The sequence below is a fragment of the Saccostrea echinata genome, unplaced genomic scaffold (assembly GCF_033153115.1).
Source record: "Saccostrea echinata isolate AGI-Se365-2 ecotype Australia unplaced genomic scaffold, CSIRO_AGI_Sech_v1 ptg000010l, whole genome shotgun sequence".
Classification (NCBI taxonomy): Eukaryota; Metazoa; Mollusca; class Bivalvia; order Ostreida; family Ostreidae; genus Saccostrea; species Saccostrea echinata.
The window spans coordinates 8,854,318-8,880,947 of NW_026889759.1; the positions used below are offsets into that span (position 1 = coordinate 8,854,318).

Genomic DNA, 26,630 nt, shown 5'->3' on the forward strand with positions numbered 1-26,630 from the left:
GTTGACAGACGATGACCGTGCAGTGGAATTGCATGAGATAAAACCCAGGACAACTTGTAATTCATCTCCAAGCCATGCTTAAAAAGGAGAATCTGCGAAAAAATTTCCTGAGAGTGAAACAAATTGCAGACCAAAATTTGGGAAGGTGTGGTTTGTATATATTTGTATATGATATATATTTCTATCACTGATTCTTTTTACAGAGCTAACAAAGCATATCTCTTTTATTATATTATACTGTTCGTTTACAATATGGAATATTCTGGATGTACACTGAAAATTTTCATTTGGGGTCTTAAGAATGCCAATTCATTTATGGATGATAGGAATTACATGATCAAATGTGTATGCCAGAGAGCAGATTTTATTGTATAAATATAGGATCTTCCATGGTTTGTGGTTGGATGTGATTTTTATCCATCTCATTGTGTGTTTTTATCCCTGAGCCTTGGCAAAGTAAAAAGACTATGAGTTGGATAAAAATCATATCCAACCACAAACCATGGGAGATTCTATCACTTCTCACATAAGTATTTAATGTTTTACAATGTTTCATATAGGTAAATCCACAATATTTGACTTGATCAAATTCACGCAAAAACTATTATGACATCACAACCATAGATATGAAAATGATATCCTATGAGCTATATCCACTGTATAAAGGCAAAAACATATAATAAATAGTGTTAGATACTCTGAAGGTGAAAAGCAACTAAATGATTGGATCAATATTGTTTTCTGTGTGAGAGGAAAACAACCAAGTCGCAAATCCTCTTATTGATCCAACTTTGCAAAATTTTATTGATAATTTACACTGTGTACGTTCTCTATTGTATCAGTTGTCCATGTGATTAATGAACATCGAGAGAGGTTCATATACTTTGTATTAGGTAGAAACCTCAAACTTTTCGTTCTTAATGGTACCAACAGTATGCATGTATTTATAAAACTATAATGCAATTGCAATAATAATACATAAGCCACATATTTGTTCTTATGTGAATAAAATAGGCCTGCAAGTCAAATCTTTATTTTCCAGTAAATGATGAAGAACTACCTGCTGATCCTTTGATAAGTTATTAAAATTTTGAAATGACATGTATGAAAAAAAAGTTTTGATTTATAGTCAGATATATTTTGGTAATTACATCTAACCTATAGTAACTGAAAATTTCACGAAAACATTGTGATAATCTTTAAAGTTTAGTTCCTCTACTTTTTAATACATGAAAGGATTTTATATAATTAAGGTTTGCAGTAACATTTAGGGTTGTTCAGAAGAGTGCAAACCCAAATATTTTTAAATTACACCACCTTTATTCTTTTGTTCTTATGAAGGAGAGGGGGTTTATATGTTCATTGCCATTTCAAGTTGTAATTTTTTTTTGGTAACCATTTCTCTTTTATACTTTTGTGATATATATGAATAAAATTTGATTTTTATAAGGATTTGATTTTGAAAACAGACACGGATTTAATTTTATTATCTTTTATTTTGTCTCCATTTCCGAGAATGTTCGTCTTTACAAGAATAGAGTGGAAGAAAGCTAAAGAAATAAACAAAGAATTATATTAACTTTTTAACGTCGCATATTGTACAGGAAAATATCACTATATTGCATCTTATATTGAAATCTTTGATAACGAGCACAATGCGTTGGTACATAGGGGAAAAAAATCACCTCAAACTATGTTGAGTTGTTTTGGAAGTCGAAATTTGTTTTGAATAGTTTATCTTACCAGTTGAAAGTTCAGATTCATAATACTTTACAATAATGTTTTGAATCACTAAGGATATAATCACACATCCTCATGTAATGGACACCATTGAAAGAAATAAATGAAAATGCATGATTTGGAGTGCCTTGGGGCTTGGCTTGCAGAACTATTTTGAGAACCGTTCTTGAAGAGTACGGCAAACTTCTAGCACAGAACAGATTGTTTAGCGATTGGTACATTTCTTTTTGTGAATGGTACATTTCTGTTTGTGAACGTTACTGTTCGTTTTGTGAACGGTACAGTTTGTTTCATTTCTGAGGCGTAGAAGCACATTTTAGGGTCTGTAAATGATCAGTAAAAAAGAATTGGCACTATTCCTCAATATCATTTTAATAAAGGTTTGATTTTAGATAATATTATATTCCTTCAAGAGTAGTTTATTGATTATTAAATTTTGGCTAAGCTTGATAGAGATTGTTCATTCTGTTAATTGTGATATTTTAAATTAAAGCAATATTTTCCAAAAACTGTGACTTACACATGAATTACTAGTATATCATCCTTTACAAAATGTTGTTTTACATTGCATGCAAATATGTAACTGATACAAATAATTGATTTTATGATTATTGTTATCCTCAACATAATTATGACCCATATATGTAAAATGTTTTCTACATTTTAAAACTTAAAGGGAAAAAGGAGGTTTCTACATCTTTAGCACTTTTTACCAAATCAATTTATAAAATTTAAAGACAAAAGAGAACTTTAAAGTTTTACTGTAACTGACAGGACAACCAATCTTGGTTAAAATATGATTATATTATTTAATTTTATTTTAATTCTAGAAGAACCTTTACAACAATCATTTCACATGGACTGCATTATGAACTTTAAAATAAAGGTCTACTGCAGTTTGTTCAACTTGGGCATAAATTTTAAGTATATGATATGAAAATATAATATAACTGAGAATTTTACTTAAATACAACCTTTCAATCATAACTTTCAATTAATATCACACAGTATTGTTTATAAAGCTTTTGATATCTATTAAAGGAGCTATATTGTATTAATCTAATTTAAAAAGTAGGTGTTGAAAGTGATGTAAGAGATAATTTGTGAATATTGATTGTGATAAACTATAGGATAATAAATCTATTCATTTGTTAAGTCCTTAATTCACTGTAATATTTCCTTAAGTTATGATATAAGGGAAATGCTGCCTTCTAATGCCCCTTACAAGGTTGACATATAAGATTTGGGTAATTGTATCACTGACCAATTATACATCTAGTATTAATAGCTATGAATTAATTTTTTTAAAAAAATACCGTATTTATTATGTAGAACAAGACCATGTTTGCAAAATATCTGAAATACATTTTTCACATAAATAAGTAAACACGTCTGTGTGATATAAGTTTGTGATGCATGTCTGTAAACACACCCTGTTTCTATGTTACCCAATAGTACTATTTCTGGAGTCCTGGCTTTTAGCCTTGTAGGTACGTTATGTGTTTGTTACATCGTGCTGTCCATACTAACATGGTGTCTGACTGTATGGATTCTGTAGATGAATGCTTGAATGAATGTTGTTGTGTACCTTAATGTGTTTAGTTATCAACCTTAGCTTTTTGAGGACTTTTTGTGCATGATTAACTGAAGTGTTTGTGTAAGTAGTTTTAAGAAATCTAAAGATGCATGCATTTTCATTGCTTCACATAACTACAGAAATCTTTTTTTTTTCATAAATTTTTGTAGTACTCTGAACCACTTTTAGTTTTTCTAGTTTTAATGCATTCTTAGGTTCTCTGGTGACTTGTGTATATTGACTGATAAATAAGTATGTGATGCATTATATTCTGTTACACTACAGTTAAATTCTGGCGCATGGTGACCCGTTTTGAGCATGGCATCCCTATTTAAGAGGTTTTGGTAAGTTTTCTTTAACTCTGCACAGTTTGTAGTGGTTTTCCTTCTCATTCTTTGTCTACTCCGCATTTTATGTAGAAATCCATCTAACATCCCAGTTAACAAGTCCAGATGTTTGGATACCAGATTTGTGTATTTATGTATCCTTATATAATCGGAACTGATCGTCAATATACATTGACGGTTTGGTGTTGAATTCTTTCATAATGTACCATATACCTTCCTGCATATTCTCTTTTTATTAACTATGATATAAATTAAAGGAAGCCAAGGATCTGTTCTGGCATGTTATTAACTAATTAACTTTTTCTCATAATCATTAATTTTTATGGTTTTCCAGAGAGATTGATCGAAACAGAAAATAAAATAAACTCCCAAGCCTATTTTCAATTTCAGTCAATCGCAGCATGTATTCCAGAAGAATAACAAAAGAGCTAAAATCTTTGCAGGAAATTGTGTATCTAAAAGATAATGTGGTTTGGGCTTTGGCTTTTTGCTAGTGATACACATTTTAATAGATTGCTGACCAAAATAAAACTGATACTTCCTCTTTGTTTATTTGTGAATGTGTAATTGGAGCTTATAAGGAAATACTTCTGTTAGTTTTAAAGTAAAGAAAAAAATAACTTAATGAAATTGTCATTATAATTAACTTGGACACATTTTAACACAATAATTAGATTTCTGTATAATTTTGACACTTCTGACAGCAGTAATTTACTTTCACAGTAACTATAGAGAAACTGTCAGTGAGTAAGTAGATAACATGAGAACACACTAATTCTAGTGATTGATGTGCTGTTGTTGAACTGATTTAGAATATTTCCAGTGAGATTACAGTCTTTTAATCCCTTTCCCCACCGTTCTGGAGAGGAATGATCAATTATGAAATATAATTTTTTAATTTCAGCAGTCAAATACTCATTACTTGGAATCTACTGGTACTATGAATGTGATTGAACAATATATTTTAATCAATAAAAAAAAACTCAGTTTTTATGATTTACAAGTACATAAAGTCATTAAGATTTATTACCTGTAAAATATTGTTTAAAGTAAAATCTTTCAAGTTGTATAAATATTTATTGTCCAATATTTGAAACTTAGAATTGATACAAATGCTGTTTTTGTGCATGTTTTAGCTTTTTAAGGAAACATGCATGTTATGCATGTATGAAAATATCTTATTTAAGTTAGTATTTTAGCATAAATGTTTAATAGCATCTTTATCACTGTATTACATGATTTGAATCGGGGGCTAGTCCTGGTTCATATAAGTGCAGGGTTCAGACTACATGTAACATTATAGCACACTTATTTTCTAAGTCCCACACATGTGACCTTTTTTCCTATTTCAAGATTTTACGTTTTTCTTTTAAATTTTTTTTCTCCAATGATGGCAAATAACTAAATAGAATTTGTATAGTGCCTTTGTTATTATATCATAAGATTTGGTTCTTTATTCTGAATAAAGCAGTTAAAGACAAAAAGATATTTCAACCCTTACTTATGTATTGCTAATGAGGGCCACCCTAATGACAATAATGCAGTCGTTGAAAGATTTTTGTTTCCAACCCTATTTTATTTTGTTGTCCTTTGTTTAAAATATTACTAGCAAACAAAATATATTCTCTGTATGTTGCCAAAAGAAATGGATATTAGATCATTTTCTCAAATTTAACTATAGAACTTCTGAAAAAAAGGGGATTAATTGAATTTTATTTTATAGATTTAAAAGTAATTTGTATACTTTCAGGATTTTTATATTTCTGATCACAAAAAAAGCATGTGGTCTACAATTTTATGTGTTTTGATGGGAAACATATTTAAGATGTGAAATGTTCCAATTTTTGTTGCTTATCAGTTTCTGGAAGTAAACATTGGATGCTTCATGTTAAGTAGTACTTGAAGGAAGTATCCAGGAAACGATAATCTCCATTTGATTATTATTGATAGGGAGGGTATCAGCAGTTAAGTTAAAAATGTTGTAATTGAAATTGTTATGAAAATACAACTTGGAAGCTTGGAAAGGGTGAAGAGGAAATGAGGCCAGAAGATTCTGGTCAGAAACATCTCATTAAAATCTTGAAACATTGTTTATCATTGAATCAAGCATAAGATCAAACAATTTTCCCCCAAGACACCCAAAATTTTAGTTGTATAGAAACACCTGTGTGAGATAGTAAAGAAAGTAGAATATGGATAGAGTCATAATTTATTGAAATTGGGAAGAAAAAATATAATTGATTATTTGATTACACTGCATTCAATTTCCTTTTGAAATACCTTATGTAATGGATAAATACAATTTGTTTCTAGAAGAGAAGTGTGACTGTAAGAAGTTTTTGTTTGATATATATGGAAGTGCAAGGGGGAAGTGTCAAATTTGGATTGTAAAGTTGATTTCTAGTCTAGATTTAAGAAGCAAATGCATCCTATATTTAGATTTTGATAAAATTGTGATAAATGAGGAAAGATGACCAAATACTATGTATCCCATGTTTAGGGAAGGAAAACTAGAGAAATTGGGAAGTGTCTCTTTCAGAGAGTTATAATGGAGAGGTGTACTTGTACAATTTAGAATGCATTTACAAGGGCAGTTATTAAATATAATTTGTTGTTTTTAAGAGGCATGAATTAAAGCTTTAAAATATGCTCCATATATTCACATGCACAAACCACATAAATGTTAACTATCTTAACAAAATGAGTACAACAAAATTATAGCTCTTCAAGTACATGTAAATGCATGTTAAGAAGAATTGTTCGTACATTGTTCAAAAAAAAGTGTACATGAAGAGTGACTCTGTTGTAGAATCTTGATGAGTTACTGATTAGTTACCTTTTTATAGGTGTCATTGATAGCTTTAGTATGTAGGTTATGTAATCTGCATGTCTTGTTGACAGTTGTATTGATGTGTTGTACAGTGATAATAGGACTAGAGGTGTGCATTAACAAACAGAACACCACCCTTCTGATTACAGGGAACCCCCCCTAGTGTGTAGAAGAATAAATATTACACAGAACATTGTCTTTAGGTACACATTACATTCCTTTGTTCAGGTGAATCACTGCCCTTTTCTCAGTAAAACCTTGAGTGAAATATAGAAATAGATTATCTACAGATCGCCTGACAGACATAAATTACTCCATATCCTGGAACCGTCTTTCCATTTTAAGATTTATTGATTATTTTATTTGTTTTTCAAAATATTCTGGAAATACGATTAAAAATTTAGTTCATTATATCAGATGTATTAAAATATAGGCATCTTTTTTTTTCTGTTATTTGCATCCTTTAGTTGTGAAATAAATACATCATTGCATGTATGTAAGGTACTTGTGAAGTGAAAATGAGCAAGCCATGCACTAAATGTTACAAAAAGTTTTGATATAAATCTTTGTCTTTTATTATAATCAAATGCCTGTCTTTTGTTATTATTAAACGCCTGTTAAATTGCCACTATATATATACTACCATACTAAATGTTTAATCAGATGCTACTTGGTAGAGGGTGAAATTTTAATGTAACAAATTTCTTTTTTTCCCAAGAATTGCCAAGAATATTTGGACATTTTGACTATAAATGTGGCATAAACAAGTGTTCTAAGACTTGTAAATTTCAGTGTATTTGCAGGGAAAATGATGATGAACTTAATATCTAGAAATGTTTTTTGTATTTCAGGGCAGAAAAGTCTGAAGTTTTATCAGAGGATCTCCAGACAGTAGAAAAACGAGTAGAGTTAGTCAAATCAGTATGTCAGTCTACAGCCAAAAAGATTGCCGGTTGTCTTCAGGGTCAAGGCACAGATTTCGAAAAGAGACTGGTATTAATTTTCTATCCATAAGCTTTTACTTGTAATAGTTTTCATCAAATCTGCAAATGGAAGGCAGTATGTGGAAATTAAATAACCATGGATGCATATTTTGATAAAAGGAGTTTACTACATTGCAGAAAAATTATTTTGCTTTTTGACTTGAAAATCATAAGTAAGAGTTGCTGTGGATAAAAATTAAGATGCTTTGTAACACCATCTGGCAGGAAAAGTTGTTGAATGAGCTAGAATTTGAAACAGAATGAAATTAAGGAGTTGTAATTATTTCAGTTAAAACAAAAATTAATAGCTTTTTATTCTTATAAATTTTGTTATTTCAGAAAAAGCTTCCAGAGAATGCCCTAGGTCTAGGGATGATCGAGAGCAGTGGACTCCTTGGAACAGATTCTGTAATGGGGTAAGTTCAATATTCAGAATAAAAACTGTTTTCAGTTATTTGTATATAGGAAATCAGACGTCTTAATTGGCCTATGACTTTGTGAATGCTATATTTTATGACAAAAAAATGTTGATACTTTTCTACTCAAAAGTACTTGTCTCACTTATATTACTGAATCCTCTTTGGTTTGAAATTTTCCCAAAATGATGACACTCCCCCCCCCCCCCCCCCCCCCCCCCCAAAAAAAAAAAAATCTATGCAGAGATTGGTTTGCTAATAAAAACAAGGTATAAAGAAACTAGACAAATAGTTTCAAGAAGTGTTTTTAATGTAAGTCAGTGTTTTGAATTACTGATGTTTAAAACAGAATAATTTATTTCATTAAATTGTTGATGTTGCATCAAATAACTGAACTCTTGCTTGTGTTTCCATACTAAAGGAGGAAATCATCACATGCTATAGTATAAAAACAAAATTGGATAGACTGAAATATCAGAAAAAATTGTCAAAGTTTGATATTTTGAAATGAAAATTGCTATAAAAATTATTTCTTAAGTTTGATTCAATTTTTCCCAACTTTCTTGTTCAGCTCAATGTTCCAGACATGTGGGGAATGCCAGACCACACTGGCAAAGGAACTACTGCAATATGAAATCGATGTAGAACAAAAGGTCCTAGCCCCTATACAAGAAATACTAGAAGTAAGAACCAGTACCAACACTAAACAGAGTGAAATTTGCTCAGATCCTCTCTGATAAATTACTTGATAATATTTACTGGTTATAATGGCTAGAATTTGTGTTTGAATTTTAGGATGAAATTCCTGTGATAAATAAGTGTAAAAAGCAGTTGTCCAAGCTTACCTTGGACATGGACTCGTGTAAAGGCAGGTGAGTGTTGACATGATTTTAAGTTGCATGTTGCATTGAGCTTTACAAATTAGATCCAGAATATGATTCAATTGTTCAATATCTTGAATTAACATACAGTCAAACCATGTTATGTCAAACTCAATGAGACCGTGAGACTGAGAAAAATTTTCGGATATCTGAGATATTGAGGTTTAAATACCTTTAGAAAAAGTGGTAGGGACATAAAAATCAGAATACTGAGGTATTTAAGATATTGATGTTATAATGTCAAAGTTTATCTGTATATTAATTACCTAAACATTTTACTGTAGATGGAACCAGGCTGTAAAACAAAGTCAGGTCCATGGTACCAACATGGTGACTGCATCAGCGAAAGCAGACCAACTCAAAGAGGAGTATGAGGAGTCATGTAATAAAATGTACCAAGCTCGGGTAAGCATCAAAGTTACATCAGAAATTTGATTTTTTAAAAAGAGAAAAGTAAAACTTAGGGATAGATAGCCTGCAGTTACATTTGAAATTTGATTTAAAAAAAAAAAAAAAAAAAAAAAAGAGAAAATAAAACTTAGGTATAGATAGCCTCCTGGTGTATGTAATGAAAAATAAAAATTGCATCAGAAGAGAATGCAAAGACTGTAAAATTTTTATTTATTTAATTTTTTTGTTTCCTTTGTAGGATAACCTAGCCACAGAAATGTTTAACTTTGTAGCTAAAGAAGCTGAGCATAGTAGTAAATTAATTTCCGTAAGTGTCATGTTCTTTTCTTTTTGGTTGTTGCCTGGTAGAAGGATTCATTGTGATCATTATTTATCTGACTGTCCATCTCTTTGCCTTTTACAATTGTCTAACTTCATACTTTTTAACTGTGAGAGATAGGCCTTCAATTATGAGGCAGATAGTGCCTGAAAAAAGAGGGTGGGTGGGGGAATATGTGTCACCTTGACCTAGATTGTAAAAACATTCCATGCTTTTAGTCACTATAGACATGATAGACGTGGATTTTAATGTAAGCTTTATTATTACATGACCTTTTCGATGACCTTTTCAAAGACAGTTACAAAATTGACCTTGTGCTTTCTCATCAACTTACAGTTTACAACCTACATGTACTTTATAGACAATAAATGCTGAAATTTCTTTCATTGGTAAGGGTATGATATGAAGTATAAATACATGTACTTTGTCTAGACCTTTGAGAAGCAGCATTTTTTTAGGCATTGACTCTGAATCTTCATTACAATAAAACCACAAATTAAGTCCCCACAAAATCACTCTTACATGTATATAAATATTGAATTTCAGCCCCAAGAAAGTTATTTTTACCATAGTAAAAATTCTACAATAAATGCCAAGTAGAAAAGCACAGTATAGTCTTATTTTATATTTACCATCTAGTTATTGGAAGCTCAAAGATTATATCACAAGAGAGCCCTGGAGGCTTTAGATCAAGCAATACCAAAACTAAACGAAGCACTAGGTAAGTGCCATAAACATTTTTGAACAGCTTGTTGGTTTGCATATCTTTTAGGACATGAATTCCTCTAGGTATTACAATACTCTAGGTATTACAGTACTTAATTGTTAACTTAATATATATGTTTTACAGAATGTAATCCACTTAAGAAAGTGTATGGGGTTCCTTTGGAGGAGCACCTGAGGGTAACTGGGAGGGATATTGCTCTGGTGCTGGAAGTGTGTGTAATAACCCTCATAGAAGGGGGCCTAGAGGAAGAGGTTAGTCATCCCCAAAGTATTGTTTAAGCATGCATACAGCATATTTAAATAAAAATACAATAAATCTGGATTTGATCAGTGCTCAGAAACCAATAAAGGAATGGATTCAGTTTGATTTAAGAAGTCAGTTCTTTGAAAAACATTGAAAAGAAATCTAATTTCACCTTCTTTTGTAGGGTTTATTTCGAATAGCAGGAATGGCTTCAAAAGTAAAGAAACTGAAGGTATGTCATCCATTAGTGAATAGCACTCAAAGAATAAGGATCACTGACTGTTCAAAAAAACTGTGACCAATATAATTAATGAATTTCAGAAAGGATTTTAAGTGTCTCTATTTCCATCAATACTGCAGAAATCTAAAGGTAAAGTTTAGACCCTTGTGAATGTTCACTATATGCTATCACATGTTCATTACATTTCAGAATGCTTTTGATGCTAACGTGATAGATATGGAGGAGTATGCCATAGATTTACATACTGTAGCAGGTGCTCTGAAGCAATATTTCAGGGAACTCCCAGAACCACTGCTTACAACACAACTCTACCCTGACTTCATTCAAGCTGCTAAACTGTAAGTCCCGGGACCAAGACAATTTCATTATTAAAAGTTAGTTATACTTTTGGATAAAATGTTTGTATGTTTCATGAATATGTGTATAAAATTTTGATAATGTTTCCAGGCCACAGGAACAGAAATTGCAACATTTGTGGGCTGCAATACGTAAATTACCTGAACAAAATTATAATAATTTTAGGTAGGTACCGCCAAAAAATATTTTACATCAATCTTTATTTAAAACAATGCATGATATTTTATTGACAACCAAACATTATATGTATTATTTACATATATATATTTTTTTGCTAGGTATTTAATTAAATTTTTGGCTAAGTTAGCTGAGAAGTCTGATGAAAATAAAATGACTCCAAGTAACATAGCCATTGTCATTGGACCAAATTTGCTGTGGTCAGAGGGAGATAATGGGTAAGAAATTATAAAATTAAGTCATGTTCGGAAGTACTCACAAAATGAAAGGGTAATGGCCATGAGATATACCATTAATGTTTTCAGATCTGATTATACTGTAAAAATTTAATTCTCCTAGAGAATGAGGAAAAGCAACTTCCTGATTTCAGTCCATAACAGTAGTGTTAAACCAAAATTTATTTTACAGTCCAAACATGGTGACAAGTGGAACCATTAGTAACATGATAGAACTCTTCATCACACATTGTAATTGGTTCTTTCCAGAAGGTAAGAAGCCAATAGTAAAACTTGTCTTATATGACCTTGGTTTGTTGTGTGTGCTGTTGCAAACTAAAATTTTCGAATTAAAATTCTACAAATTAAATTCATAAAAAAACATTTAAATTTTTCTGAAAGGTTGTTCACAAATACGATTCTGTACTTTGAACCAGTTAGCTAAGTTTGTAGGAATGGTTCATTTCAGACGCTGCACATCCGTTCACATTCTACCAGACATTCACACCTCTACCCTGCCCCTCCCCTACACGTCGTTTTTCTGTTCCTCGTCGATCTCTTTCTTCCTCTTCCTCAAGTGATTTGCTTCTTTTTTAATTTTTTAGCACTCATCATTATTTTTGAACCTGTTTGTTTGATTCTCTTTATGTTTTTTCCATGTATATTCTGTTTTGTATTATTTATTTACATTTCTGCAATTTACATACATGTTTGTGTTACACAAATGAATTAAAGAAGTATTTTTATCATATGTACATGCTTTCACTAATGACAAGAACAGTATATAGCAAGCCTTGGTATCAAGTTAGAAAGTATAAGTCTATTCATGTTTAATAAACACACATATTCATTATTCAACAACTGAATTTCCATTTTATATATCAATTCACTTTGTTTGAATTATAATGTTCCTTCAATGAAGAATGTTTCTCTAATGCTTTTGATTTTTCAGAACATTTCTTGGCCTCAATTTAAGAGAAAAGCATGGTACAAAAAAAAATGTATATCACTTAAGCATTAAAACAAAGTTAACACATAAGATATTTTTAAATAAGCATGATTTATAAAAAGTTTATCATAGTGTTTATGAATTTTTTGGTGCAGCTGTTGACTTTAACCACACTACTCGTGGGACTGCTCCCCCCAAATCTCCGGGGGTCAAGGAGTCGCACACACCTGTCACTGCAACTGTCCTTCCCATAGTCCAGGGGCCACAGCATGGGTCAGTAAGTCAGGCATGTGAAATGGCATGCATGACTGCAGTGGGAGCCATATCCTCCCATGTTACTTCTGCCTCTGTGTCTGACGTATTTAATGAGGACCAGAAAATGCCATCCCAGAGATCTACCAGTGCATCAGATGAGGACAACGCATCCAGCTCTGAAGGTGAACTAACACGGCCACCTAGTGGTCAATTTGGGCGTGCCTCTTTCAGCAACTGTGGTGGTTTTCCTTCTAGTAGTACTAACCTCATTCATACTCCTAAGTTTAATGCTGAGGAAGTGAGGGGAAACAGAGGGAACTCAGAGAGGTGCCGATCTGTGCCACCCCAGAGTGAAGCTGCAAAAGATCTCCACAGTGATGTGTATAACACTATGTTTGCTTTGCACTCACTGGGAGGCAACAAAAATGTATCTGACTATCGAACCAAAGTTCGAGATTTGTGGGATGGCCACATGCACAGACCAGCTTCTGCTGTTGTTAGAAACAATAGTAACACAGAGAGTGGAAGCAGGATAGCAGGAAAGCCCCGGCGCTGTGTCAGTCAAGGTTAGCTCCCATGTGATGTCCTCAAAGTCCTATTTGTTTTCTTTTTGCTTTTGGTTTAAGTTTACCCTTTCTGTTTGGTTTTGAAAATAGGCTTTTTTTTTAATTTATGTTTTTTTGTTTTTTTTTTTTTCAAAAGCAAAAATGTTTGCATGGCCTGCTTTTCAATAAAGGATAATTCAGATAGCAGTATATTCACCTTTATTCAGATCAAACCTAAATTGATGTCAGTTTACTACAAATATCATTGTTCCATGTTGAAATACTATATCAATGTTAAAGCAGAAAAGTTATTTAAGTAATACAAATGTAGTCCTGACATTTCTAATTAAAAGCTTACAATAGGGTATCTTATTTGGAAATTCAAGAGAAGAAGAAAAAAAGCTTCCCTGACACTGTTACTCACCTGTGCTGTGTCCTGCTATCCTCTTCCTCCACAGTAGACAGTCTCTGTCCTTTGATTTTCCTTCCATTATTTTAGATTAACAATGTAATACAGTGAGTTCATATTTGTTTTATATTCTCTTTAGTATCATAATGAATTAGTCAAGTGAAATTTTGATGTGATCAGTATTTAGCTTATAATTTTGATTTGCACTTTTAATTCTGCAGTGTGTGCTTTTCCATACTTGTGTTTCATTCAGAACTGTGTGGATTTATTTAATCATAGCATGATGATTTTTACAGTATTTATTTTATGCCTTTGTTATATTCAATCCAATATCCATGAAATATTGCTCTTGTGTAGCTTAGTTTATATATATTATACATTGTATATAAACCTGTGTACAGCAAGCTTTCTGTATATAAGGTCTTTTCTGTAGTTACCAAATATTTGGAAAAGTTGACCTCTTGATTGAATGGAATTGCAGAAAATTGTTACTTTGTAAGAATCTAAACACAGAAACCACCCTTTAAATAGCACATGTTGTATAGTATCTTGTGATTCTAATGTCTGTATTCTTATCCTCAATATTGAGATATATGCAACTTAATTTATTTTTCTACTCAATTCTTCAGAAAGACTTCTCAACAATTTTGAGCTAATTTCAAGCACTGGATGTTTATATCATCAGTTTATTTCTGGAATATTTATTTGTGTTGTATGTCCAATGCATGTATTATTTTCTAAAAGTCATTTTCCTATTTCCAGAGGTTGACTTTGGAACCATGGCCTCTCTGAAAATGAACAGTTCTGATTTGACGGACTTGGACCAGTCATTGACCAATCAGGAGACTGCTGAGTCTACAAATGATGTTCCCACTACCCCACCAAACCAGACCCAGGTGGAACACAGAATCATCAATGACTCGGAATAGTAAGAATTCTGGTGTTTTTTTTTGTCAATGTAATCATCAGGGTTATCCCTAAGAATTGAAATAACAGCCATGGGACATTACAATAGTAGTAGAAGGGGATCTGGGGTTCATACCCTTAAAGGGGTTGAGGGGGAATACTAGGATAACCGGGGGATAATGATAGGGGGGAAAATTCTCGGGCCACCGGGTCTTAGGGACAACCCTGAATAAAACATCAATACAAAATTACTAATACTTGAAAAGATCAATCATTAAAAGGAACCAATTTTTCAAATCGGCAAATTATGACGCTCATGGTCAGATTATGGGTCCAAAGGGATTCATTGTTTAACATACATGTATGCAGGAAACATCTTAGAAATTTTTGCCAATGTAGTCCTGACAGGTAGGCAACAAATTGAAATCAAGACATCCTTGTGAAATGTAGATTAACCTTTCTTCGAACTGGTATCTGCAAATGGAAGCTAATTGGGTCTTCTAGGAAGAACTAAGTGATACATGTTATCATCACATTGAAAAGAAAACCTATCCTGCCTCTGATTAAAATCCTGAAATTTCATTGCTTGTTGAGAATACTAAAACCATATCATGCTGCCCACTGATATGATATTGTTAATATGCCTCCTCCACATGACCAAGCGACCAGATATCATATCAGTATACCCCCTACTAGTTACCCAATATCAAATTTCAATTATTTCATATGTTGTTTTCACTTGATTTATTAAGGAACCTAATAATTGTCATCACAAAAGGATCAGACGACGTCACAATGTAAGAATTTGTTAAGGAACAGTTTGCTTTGCTCAGAGAAAATGAACTTTATTGAAAGATCATCGACAAGATAAATTCATTAAGTACACACTTAAAGAGGTACAGAAATACAGTTAAACTTCGTTATCTCGAAGTTGACGGGACCGTTGATGAACTTCGAGATATCCGGGGTTCGACATATCGAGGGTTATAATTCAAATGAACTTCAAATAAACTTAGTGCAGTGAACATGTACTTAACTGTAAAGACATGTCAAAATTCCTTCTTGTTTGAAATTCTGTATATGTTTTCTTTAGTATACATGTACATGTATTTAGCAATAAAAAGATTTTTGCATCCTCTTTATAATTCACAAAATAAAACCTTTGTATAATATGCACAGAAGTATAATCCTTCTACCAACGCGGCAAGTCAACCGCCAGCATCGTTTCCCATGTATACATAACCGGATATCGTCTATACATAGTAAATTTAAAACCGGTCGCTGTCAGAATAACGAAAACGAAATATACATTTTCTTTTATTGGAAAAACATGATCATACATGTATAATCGGTTAAAATAAAATTAGTTTACCATAATAAAATCAAATGCAAAATAAGAATCACGCACTTTTGTCTAAAGAGAACAACACTGAATCACAGGGCACTATATAGCACAAGTTTTCAGTGCGACACACGTTCACATGATAGTTTGTACGGACGATTGTAAATTTTGCACGCTCATATAGGAAAAATAAATTCTAATTGCATAAAATTACAGAATTTTGTTTTACTTCGATGTTTATAATTTTCACTTTCATATGCATAAACTATGTATGCGCGCATATTTCACATAGCATTAAGTAGTGATTATCAAGATAAACGTACCCAAGTCACAAAACAATTAACGTGTCATCCATGCGTATGCATTAGACTAATACACACAACCTTTGGCTTGCATAATTAAAATCAAGGTAAGCCATACATATACTTCGTATAATTATCGCGCTATTAGCTGTTGATCACAGGAACACAGGTAACCCGAGCGTGACTGACAAGTGGGTGTTATCAATAGAGCATTCAGTTTACCTAACGGACTTGATCATCAGAGCGGAAAGTTATCCTGACTTCGAGATAACGCATGTGATTTTAATGAATGGGTACACAATTTTACTTCGAGATAACCGGGGTATTCGACATTACCGTGTTCGACATAGTGGGGTTTATTTTAATTATTTATAAAGCGTATATCTTCGGGACCGCGGTCTTACTTGGACATATCGGGGGTATTTGAGATATCTGTATTCGAGATTTCGAAGTTTAGCTGTATATGGGGTCCTTGTGAAAATGCAAATTAGGCGAGGCGTAAACCGAGCACAATATGCATTTTTTAGGTCACTTGAGTCACTCAGGTGACCTATTGCTATCTGTTTTCGTCCGTCGTCGTGCGGGTGTGTGTCATGCGGGTGTGAGCCCTTGGTACTTAGGCCTCTTTTTATTAAAAAAAAATATGAACAATTCTTTTTTTAATAGTGATTTTTCTTCTGTAGTGCTGAGGTTTCAAAAGTTCAGAAGAGACTGCCAAGGAAGCCAGCACCCCCGCCCCCAGAGAGACCTAGTTTACCAGATAGACCTTACAGCATTGCGGTGACAGCACAAGCTCGGCCACCTGTTCCCCAGGCACAGACCTGGCCCCGGCAGGTGGAGGCTTCACCAGGAGAGACTGTGCCAAATATGGAGCAGAGTAAACCCAAAACTCATCCAGACAAACCCGCTCCTCCAGAGAAACCCATGGGAAGTCACCCTCCACAACGATCAGCAACGATGCATGAGAGACATTCTCATTCAGACAGGCCCTCTGTCCCCCCTCCAGACAGACCAAAGGTTCCTCCACCAGCGGTACCAAATCATCAGCGATCAGCTTCCACTGGCACTCCCAGTCAGTTTGGACCCACGATTTCTTCGTTCCCTGACAATGATCAAGGTAGACTATCCACTAATTCTTATGAATCCCTAGATAAACAAGGATCTGGTAATCTACTAACTCCTGATGGGCGACTTCAATCCTCGTCCAATGAGCATTTGTCTTCTAACCGCTTACATCAAGGTAGTGCAAGGCCTCAGCGCCCCCAGCCCCCTGTTATGCCACCCAAGGAACCTCACACACCTCCTGTAGCCACTCAAGATGAGGAAACTCATTTGTAATGTAAACATTGTGATATTTTTAGCACTGAATCAGTGTCCCCTTCCTAGGCTGGTGACATATTTATTTTATCACTCAAGAAAATCAAATCCTTGTTGCTTGCCAGAGCACCACGTGTACAATGCTATGCACACTCCCCAGTATTAGCATTGTTGTGAATCATTATTATTACTGATATGTATTATATACCCTCTGTATTGTGAAAATGTGCAGCTTTTAGGGGTACATTTTCTGTGCCAGCATTTATATTTTTATTCAGAATTATAGCAATATTTTAGTCTTTGATAGATATTTTGCTATTAAGTGAAAGCTTTTTGGTGTTTAGATGTTGTAACATAATCATAAAAAAGCATCTTTTTTTTAAAAAGCAAATTATCAAAACAGATGAAATAGCCAAAAAAGTCTTTAAAGCCACTTGGTAAACGGGCAAAAAACATTTCAATTATTAATCATGTAATATGCTAGTAGGTTAGTGAAATGTCAGATACCTCCACCACTTCGTAGATGATCTGGTTATTGCACTACCTTTGCATTAGGGCAAGGGACAGGGGTAAAGCGCATTGTATTCACCAACATTGTATGTCAAAATAGCAGCATGTATTATGCATGATACAACATTAACATGCTTGCTTGTTATAAACTTATGGAAATTTAGAACTCAAAGAATTTGTGATAATACACAAGGTTGTACAATTCGTTTATTATCATGGTTTATTTGTCAGGCCAAAACTTTATAATAAGCGACTTTTATAATAACCATAGTCGGCTGAAATTCATGTCGGACGGCTGACGATACGACGTTTGTTTAAATTATTGGATGTATTATACATCTTACGTTACATATAATTTCGATTTTTTAGGTTTGTTTGAAATACAAGTTAACTGACATATCATTTCACAATATTTACTTACTGTTTCAACTTTTTATTATAAATAAATTCACTTAAATAAAGCTTAATACGCTTCAAACTCAATCTTATCCCTTGGCATCCATCTTGTTTATTTTGATCTACTTTCATTTTTAATTTATGGTCAATTCAAATTACCAATGTTTCGTTTCGTATTTTTTTTTGGGGGGGTTTATTTTTTTGGTCACATATTAAATAAATTAACACAGCAACAAAGCATGCATTCAAATTGTTTCTTTTATTCATCCAAAGTAGACATAAAAAATTACCTATTTACACTTAATGTCGCCGTATAATGAAAATTAATTGAGACACTGATGAGCATATGCATTCAAAGCCGCTTGGACAGACTGGTGAAAGAGTTAATTTCACTTAATTATTTCTTAATTAATCGGGTAGTTTTGTAAATGTAATTAACTATGAACATTGATCCAGGCACCAAGCGTAAGAAAGCTTGGGTTAATATTGACACTAAAATTAGTTTCAACACATTTGGTAAAACGTATTTATTACGAACGTACAATTCAGGATTAACATAAGAAGAAAATAAGTTATGAAAAAAAAGAGTCCGTGTTATCCTGTCATGTACTTCATGAAATAAACAGACTCCCTGTCAATCGCTCAGGTAAGTGCACTGAGGTGTGACTAATCTCCCCAGTCTTTCACTATCGGCAAATTTCAAAGTGAAAATCAAGCCATTGTGTATAGACAAGCGACAGTGCATGAACCACAGGTGTAGATAGGTGTTATCTTTTGTTTTGTTGATTGTCCCAAGAGTGAAAAGGTGTGAAAAAAATATTACGGACGGACATTTTCTATTATAGTAAGCGAAGTGTATACTTTTACCTATGATAATAACAGACAAAATTTATAATGAATTATTAAGAAATGGTTTTGTGTTTCAGATATCTATGATAAAAAAAGAAGTATGATATAAAACCGGTATGATAAAAAACGAATTGTACTGTATGTTAATTTCTACAAAACGTAATGTGAGTATACCCCCTTATACATGTATGGGATCTTGCAATTTTGCTTTAATTAGTATACATCTTTTTTTCTCTTATGGAATATTCATATACATATGTATTTAATACCAGATATGTTATATTTTATTGCTTGCTATTTTCTTCAGTTTTTTTATTGGTATACATAATAATTAGTAGTACATGTTGAAACTGTGAATTTATGTAAGGTTGAACATTCTATGAAAGGATGTCGCATTTAAATGTAAAAACTTGAAGGCAAATCATATATGCATGAATAATGGACATCATGTAATTATATACCATACATGATGACAGAATTTGTGCTTAACAGAGAGATTTGCATTATTCAGTGATAATTTTTAATAGCTAATTTTGCAGGTCTTAAATAGAGAGGTTCAAAATAATCAAAATATTTAATAGTAGAATAATCGGCTATATATTTTAATACTGATACAATATTGTTTGAAGTCTGTCTTCTTTTCTAGTATTTTATGGCAAGACATGGGTTTAAGGTAAAATGCCATATACTGGTCTGATTAAGGCTACATATTGCTCACATTATGTATGGAAACTATTATTATTATCTTAAAAAATACCAAGATGATTAAGAGAACATATTGCCTACTAAAATGTGTGATATATGCTACAAGGAAAAAACCAAAGACTGGTGTATTTAGACCACAATAACTGTATAAAAGTGCTGTGTATTATTAATTGGAGGCTAACATTTACTCAGTTTGGAAATATTTGATGCTGCTATTATGGCAAATGCAGGGCATTTTTTATGAACATTTTAATAGGGAAGATTTTCTTTACAGTTTGTGTATAAATTGTAAATAATCTTGATTTCACTTCATAATTTATAGTTTTTACCACCATTCAAGAACAGACTAGTAGTAAGTTTATTGAATGAATACTATATTCTTTTTTTCCCTGGCCAGTGGTTGAAGGAGAGTAAACAAACGTCTGGCCAAAACTTTAACAGCATGATCAACATACTGGAGTCTTACTTTATATGATCTGAATGAACAAATATTAAGTATCTTGTCAATATTTTCCAATGGTCTGGAATGTCTGAATTGCAAGAGCAATATTAGCATAAAAATATTTCATCATACAAGGAATTGAGTGCATGATTTTTGAAATGTATTTCTACAACCTAGCTGAAAAAGGGGATGTGCATTTTTTGCCATATATTTACACTTAAATTTATGGCATATGATTGGTTACTGATTTACCCACACTCACATGAGTACTCCCTAAGCAATATCTGTCCATCCACATGTTTGGTTCTCTCTCTCTCTCTCTCTCTCTCTCTCTCTCTCTCTCTCTCTCTCTCCTGTAGCTAGCCTACTGTTTGTGATTTTCACAGTTTATGTTTTGGTAATTGAATTTTCACCAAAGAAACTCTTTTAAGTTTGAATATTGCTACCACCATTTACACTACATTCTGCACATGCTTGTCATACAAATAACCAAATTTATATTACCCTAAAATCTGTATTATTTTGAAAGCATTTATTAATTTGTATGCATGAAATTGCTAATATTAGAGAGCAACTGAATTTTCTAACAAAGATTTGTTTACTGGTTTATCAGCATGCAGACAACTTGGCTCAAGTGAGCCTTGCTGAAAAGTTAAAGATAAGTCTTTTATAATAAGTATATATTCAAGATTTTTTTAACCTTCAGTGTGAAAGATTTTCAAGATTGTAACATCTTACTAATCCAGCATTACCGAGTCAGAGAATCTCTGAAAATATTGACCTTTTAATTTGACAACAGTGTGTAGCCAAGTTGTCTATATACATAAAATTGCCTTGGAAATGACCAACTTACACATGTATTTTGGTTAATAACAAGATAAAATTTGATTTTGAAAATTTTAACCTTTGCTTCATTTATTTTATGTTCTTTCATTTCACTTTAAAAGTCTAAAAGTGTCATAAAGCTAATTCTTGGTAAGCAATATTTTTTAATTTCAGATTGTTTGTTTAACATCATTGAATTAAACTGCATGTCATTTTTGATTTTTGAGATTATTGTTGTGTTATTTAATAATTTGCCTTATTTGCAGGTGCGTGTTTAAACAAAACTGGTACCCTGTAACCTGGTACCCTTAACCTTGACTGGCCTGCCTTCATTAACTGCATTTTGCTTTCATGCATTCCATTTGTTTCTTGTTCTTAATTTTGTGGGCTTTCATTCTTTGATGTTGTAATTTTTATTTTACACAACATAGAAAACTAGAAAAAAAAATTAAGATGGACTTTTTTGGCATATAATATTTGGAGAAATTTTAGAGAAACTATTCATGTCTAATGATCACTGGAATATGTAATTTTATCCATTTTCCAGGGCTACACCACTTACAAAATTCAAATAAACTTGCATATTATGAATCAGAAAGTGTACTTTAAATAATAAAAAAAAAAGTGAGCTTTCATCAGCTATGAATCTTAGACACTGTTCATTTTCTAATTAACCCTTATAGTGAACTTATAGTGAACTCTCGAACTTAACACCAGGGTACATTCATTATAGAACAATATACACTCTGTCAATTGTTATTGTTTTCTCGTATTTATTGCACAAAAAAGTGCTTGCTGGTTTTATGGATTTCTTTGTATTTGTTTTAGAATATGGAATATGATGGAAAGCATAGAGTGAATCATTCAAGATTTTAAAAATAGTTTCCTGAAAATTATGCAACTGTATATGTATATAAGGAAATAATGATAAATAAATATTTACTTAAAAATACAATGTAGATACATTTAAAAACTTGTTTTGGATACAGATGTATACTCATGTAAAGGATTTTCATATATGTTAATTGGGAAAAAAAATTATCAAATCATTTGTCATTGTCTCCCAAAATATTTGTGAGCCACAGTATCTCACAATGTTCATATTGACTGCTATGATATGTGTAATATTTTTTATAGTTGAGATATTTTTTTGTACTGTGTACGTGTAATTAGAGACAAGTTTGTGTTAAATGTTGCCAGATAATTCTGTTCTGTTTGTGATAAACATTTTTGAGTTACATAACAGTGTAATGATCACTGCTGATTATCCAATAGAGAAATAATGTTTTTTTACTCTGGTTCATTCTCACAAACTTACAGTTGAGCAATTTAATAAATATTTAAACTTGTACCCAGAGTGAAATTTTTCTCTAAGGATTGTGCTGAAAATACTTTTTACATATAGGAAGCTTGGTTGGAAGTGTGAATGAAACAAATGCAGTTCAATACATGAATTAGCTAACAAAATACTACTGTAAATCACTTTTTATTCATGAGAACTTTATTTTCCTGTAATTACGAAAGACTGTTTGCTCTCGAAAAATTTCATTCTCCCGTAAATTTTTATTAATATATCTTATATATACCAATAACCAGAATTCGTGAAAATTTTGTCTCGCTTATAAATACAAAATGCATTTCTTGGGAAAATAAGGTGATCTGTAGTAGTTTATATATTGGTATAGTTATTAAATAGTTAAATCTCATTGTATTGAACTCACCGTGACTGAAAGAAAAAAAAACAAAACAAAAAAACGAGAGATATCCAAGGATTTGAGATATTGAGGTTAAGATGTGCACCTTGACATATCCATGGTATTCATGTTATTCATATTCAAGATACCAAAGTTCAACTGTATTTATTTGATTGAAAAAGTTGAATTCAGTTGAAATTTACCTCTTCTCTGGTCAAGAAGATGAAAGTATGAAAAGTTTATGGACATCAAACACCAGATAAATGAAAAAATGCAAGACATGCTTCAAGAAAAATGTTTTCAATAATGTAAATGGTCAATTAAACTATTGTAAGTTATCAGGGAGAAAATTTTTTCTGGGAAAAATAATATATTAAATGGTCAATTAAACTATTGTAAGTTATCAGGGAGAAAAATTTTTCTGGGAAATTTCCTCTCAACAATTCACTTTTATTGAAACCATATTGTTTGCATAAGAATTTTTAAGGAAGTCAAATTGAAAAAAAAAATATAGATTGAGAAGCAAATCAAGGATTTTGAGAGAAAGGATTGATTCTTGAGCTGTATGGACTTATGATTTAAAATGCAATATTAGGCCAAGAGATAGTAAACACATTTTACAAGAAGTCACATCAGTGCACATTTTCATTTTCTTTTATCTCTTTTTAAATAAATTGAATGGTAACATATCAGTGAATTGATATTATTTGTATGTGGAGAAGTCAATCTCGAATAAACATATTTTATCAGTGTTTCATTAATTTACAAAGCATTTGGTATTGCACTGTGTTCAAGTATGTTGCCAAATGTCAGGATTCTTTTTGCAAATACTCTTTTTGATAATTGCCTGAAATAGTTCTAGCATAAGCTATCTTGTATATGCAGTGCTTTATAATAATAAATTATTAATTTTAAATCGCTGTTGCTTCAGATACTTTATTTAAAGGCTTAGCAACACAACTTACATGTAGTCTACTTTTGTGTCTGTGTCTTCTATCTTTTCGATATATATTTGAAGTGGATTATTTTATGTTATATATATACCATAATTCCAGACATTACACTAGGTGAAGAAATATGATTGGTCAATCTAATGCAGCAATGTACCATGTGACATTTGTACAGTAAACTTCTTACTATATTTATGGTTGAACAAATCTTTTGCGATTCATAATATTTCACTAACGTAAAATTTGACATTGCAATTTCAAAGGTAACAAGATGCTGTCATAAGACAGTAATACGTGCACGTAAGTGCTTGCCTTTAAAATCATTCTTTGTACCAACTAGTGAAGAAGTAACAATAGTAATTCCGTAATTTACATAACTACACATGTTTCAAATTGAGCATAAATACACATACCAAGGTGACCGTTTGGCCCATTGACCTCTTAAGTTAATATTTCATAACAATTCATTGCCATTCTGAAACTAAATAATTCAATAAAGCATAAATTCTGATTATAAATAAGTTTTGGAAGAAAGTTTATCATCATGTATGTTAAATTTTTGGGGGGAACCTACACGGTCTCTTGAATGCAAAAGAAAATTCCAAAACCATATTGCAAATCTCCAGGACACCACGAGACACCTTTCAAAAGTTGATTTTGTACTGTGTAAATTAAATGTAAGAGGTATTCTAGGAGCATGGTTTCCTAAAAATGTTTTTTTGAGCCCAAATTTCTTGGCTTGGCATATGAAGATGAAAATTGCAAAACCTTATTGCATATCTAATGGACATCACCAAATCATAACAGATGGATTGGCTACAGCATAAAATATTGGTTTTTGTATAGGAAAACATCATTTTTTCAACCCCCAATTGACCCTTAGGGCAAAAATTAAAAAAAAACATAAATAACAAGAGGCCCATGGGCTGTATCGTTCACTTGAGCACTTTGGCTAGGAAAAAGCAGAAATCAGTTCAGTATAGAAAAATTTAATTATAAATGTGGTTCCGATATTTGATCTTCTATTAAGGCCTTGCCCTACCTTCAGGGAAATGCTTGGAACACATTTGAAATGAAAGAAAAAGTGAGCAAGCTCACATACCCCACGCTCCCCCAAAACTCGACAATGCAACACGTAATGAATGACACAGTGTATTTTAAATACACAGTATAATTCAAAAAGGGGCATTACTAGCAAAAAATCATCACATCATTTGAAACTTCTTGCATATAAGGACATTCAAATCTTTGTACGTTACAAATTTAATTGGGCTGAAGTTTCTAGATAAGTAATGGAATCAACATTTCTTGGTAATATACAAATGTATACATTATGTCTGAAATACCTACAAAGTTTCAGGAAATTCAGTGCAGGAGTTATGCTGACAAACTGTTATTTAAATTCCTCAGTGATTTCGATTAGTAATGAGTGTAAGTCCATGTCCAACACATGACAATTTACACATTTAGATAATTGATGGAAACAAAATTATGATGTAGTCATATGAATTTGTTTGTTTACTGTACTTATGAAATTATTTAAGGCAAAGCACCAATTTGAAGGGGGGGGGGGGGGGGGAATATACAAGATTGTGTGTGTTAAATCGTTAATATTTTGATCTCAAAATTAATAGGGGTCTTTTGAGGTCATAAAATATTTCACATAAAATTTCATTACAAAAAAGCTGATTCCAGTGGATTTCCTTATTACCTAACTGGAAAGTTTCCTCAATAATAGGCAAAACTCTTAGGGCAAAAATAATGGAATCGGAATAATTGACCAAATTCTGTGCAGCGGTTTAAAAGGAGTTGCACTGACAAACTGTTCATCTCTATATTCAAGATATGGCCAAAAATCTAAGTTGAAAAGTGCCGAAATTCCCAGAAAAAATAAAGGAATTGGAATTCCCTGGTAATATGCACATCTACATATTGTGCCCTAAATATCTGCAAAGTTTGACGAAATTCTGTGCAGCGGTTTATGAGGAGTTGCGCTGACAAAAAACAGGACTGACTGACTGATTGACGGACGGGTCAAAAACATTATACCCCCCGCAACTTGTTGCGTGGGGCATAACTACTCTACCTATGGATGCTTCTGAATTAATAAGATTGGCTTTGGTGTTCTTGAGAAGAAAGTTTTTATTGAAATATCCCTTAAATTCTTTTTATAACTTTGATCCCCTGATGTGGCCCCACCCCACCACCAGGGGTCATGATTTGAACAAACCGGAATCTTCACTATCAGAGGACACATCCATAGTAGTATGACTAATCATGGCTTTGCTGTTCTTGAGAAGAAAATTTTTAAAGATTTTTTTCCCTGTATATTCTTTGTAAAACTTTGATCCCCCTTTACGGCCCCCACCTACCCCCGGGGGTCATGATTTGAACAATTCTAAATCTACACTACCTGAGGATGCTTCCGTATCAATATGACTACACAGATTTTGCTGTCTTTGAGAAGAACTTTTCCTCTATAATCCTATGTAAATCTTTCATCCCCTGTTGTGGCCCCACTAAATCCCCAGGGGTCATGATTTGAACAAACCTGAGTCTACACTAGCTGAGGATGCTTCCATAATAATATGACTAATTATCATGACTTTGCTGTTCTTGAGACGAACACTTTTCAAGACGTTTTCCTATATATTCCTTTGTAACTTTGATCCCCCATTGTGGCCCCACTCTACCCCTTACCCTCGAGGGTCATGATTTGAATAAATTTGAATCTACACTATGTAAAGAAGGTTTCACATGAGTTTCAATTT

At 32.4% G+C, this 26,630-nt stretch overlaps 1 protein-coding gene across 7 annotated transcripts; it reads left to right on the forward strand.

The window, feature by feature from the left end:
- Window positions 1–5: 5 nt before the first annotated feature.
- Window positions 6–22,566, forward strand: LOC133184321 (rho GTPase-activating protein 17-like). 7 transcript variants are annotated; one of them, XM_061319345.1, is made up of 19 exons: window positions 6–145; window positions 7,345–7,486; window positions 7,816–7,892; window positions 8,464–8,575; window positions 8,688–8,764; window positions 9,058–9,178; window positions 9,423–9,491; window positions 10,143–10,224; window positions 10,354–10,481; window positions 10,658–10,705; window positions 10,904–11,052; window positions 11,162–11,236; window positions 11,350–11,466; window positions 11,657–11,736; window positions 12,568–13,233; window positions 14,384–14,549; window positions 16,855–17,288; window positions 20,271–20,300; window positions 22,044–22,566. In XM_061319345.1, the coding sequence occupies exons 1-19, from the start codon at window positions 75–77 to the stop codon at window positions 22,055–22,057; spliced, it is 2,658 nt and encodes an 885-aa protein (XP_061175329.1). In that variant the 5' UTR covers window positions 6–74; the 3' UTR covers window positions 22,058–22,566. The 7 variants fall into 7 exon arrangements, with proteins under 7 accessions (XP_061175329.1, XP_061175328.1, XP_061175332.1 ...); XM_061319344.1 differs by lacking the exon at window positions 22,044–22,566 and adding an exon at window positions 21,482–22,032; XM_061319348.1 differs by lacking the exon at window positions 22,044–22,566 and adding an exon at window positions 21,482–22,031 and having other exon boundaries at window positions 12,568–12,849.
- The last annotated feature ends 4,064 nt before the right edge of the window (window positions 22,567–26,630 follow it).

Coding starts and splice junctions, on each gene's coding strand:
- LOC133184321 (XM_061319342.1), top strand. CDS start 75: ATGCTTAAAAAGGAGAATCTGCGAAAAAATTTCCTGAGAGTGAAACAA. Junction 9,179..9,422: donor ATAAAATGTACCAAGCTCGG/GTAAGCATCAAA, acceptor TTTCCTTTGTAG/GATAACCTAGCCACAGAAAT. Junction 11,737..12,567: donor TAATTGGTTCTTTCCAGAAG/GTAAGAAGCCAA, acceptor TTTTTGGTGCAG/CTGTTGACTTTAACCACACT.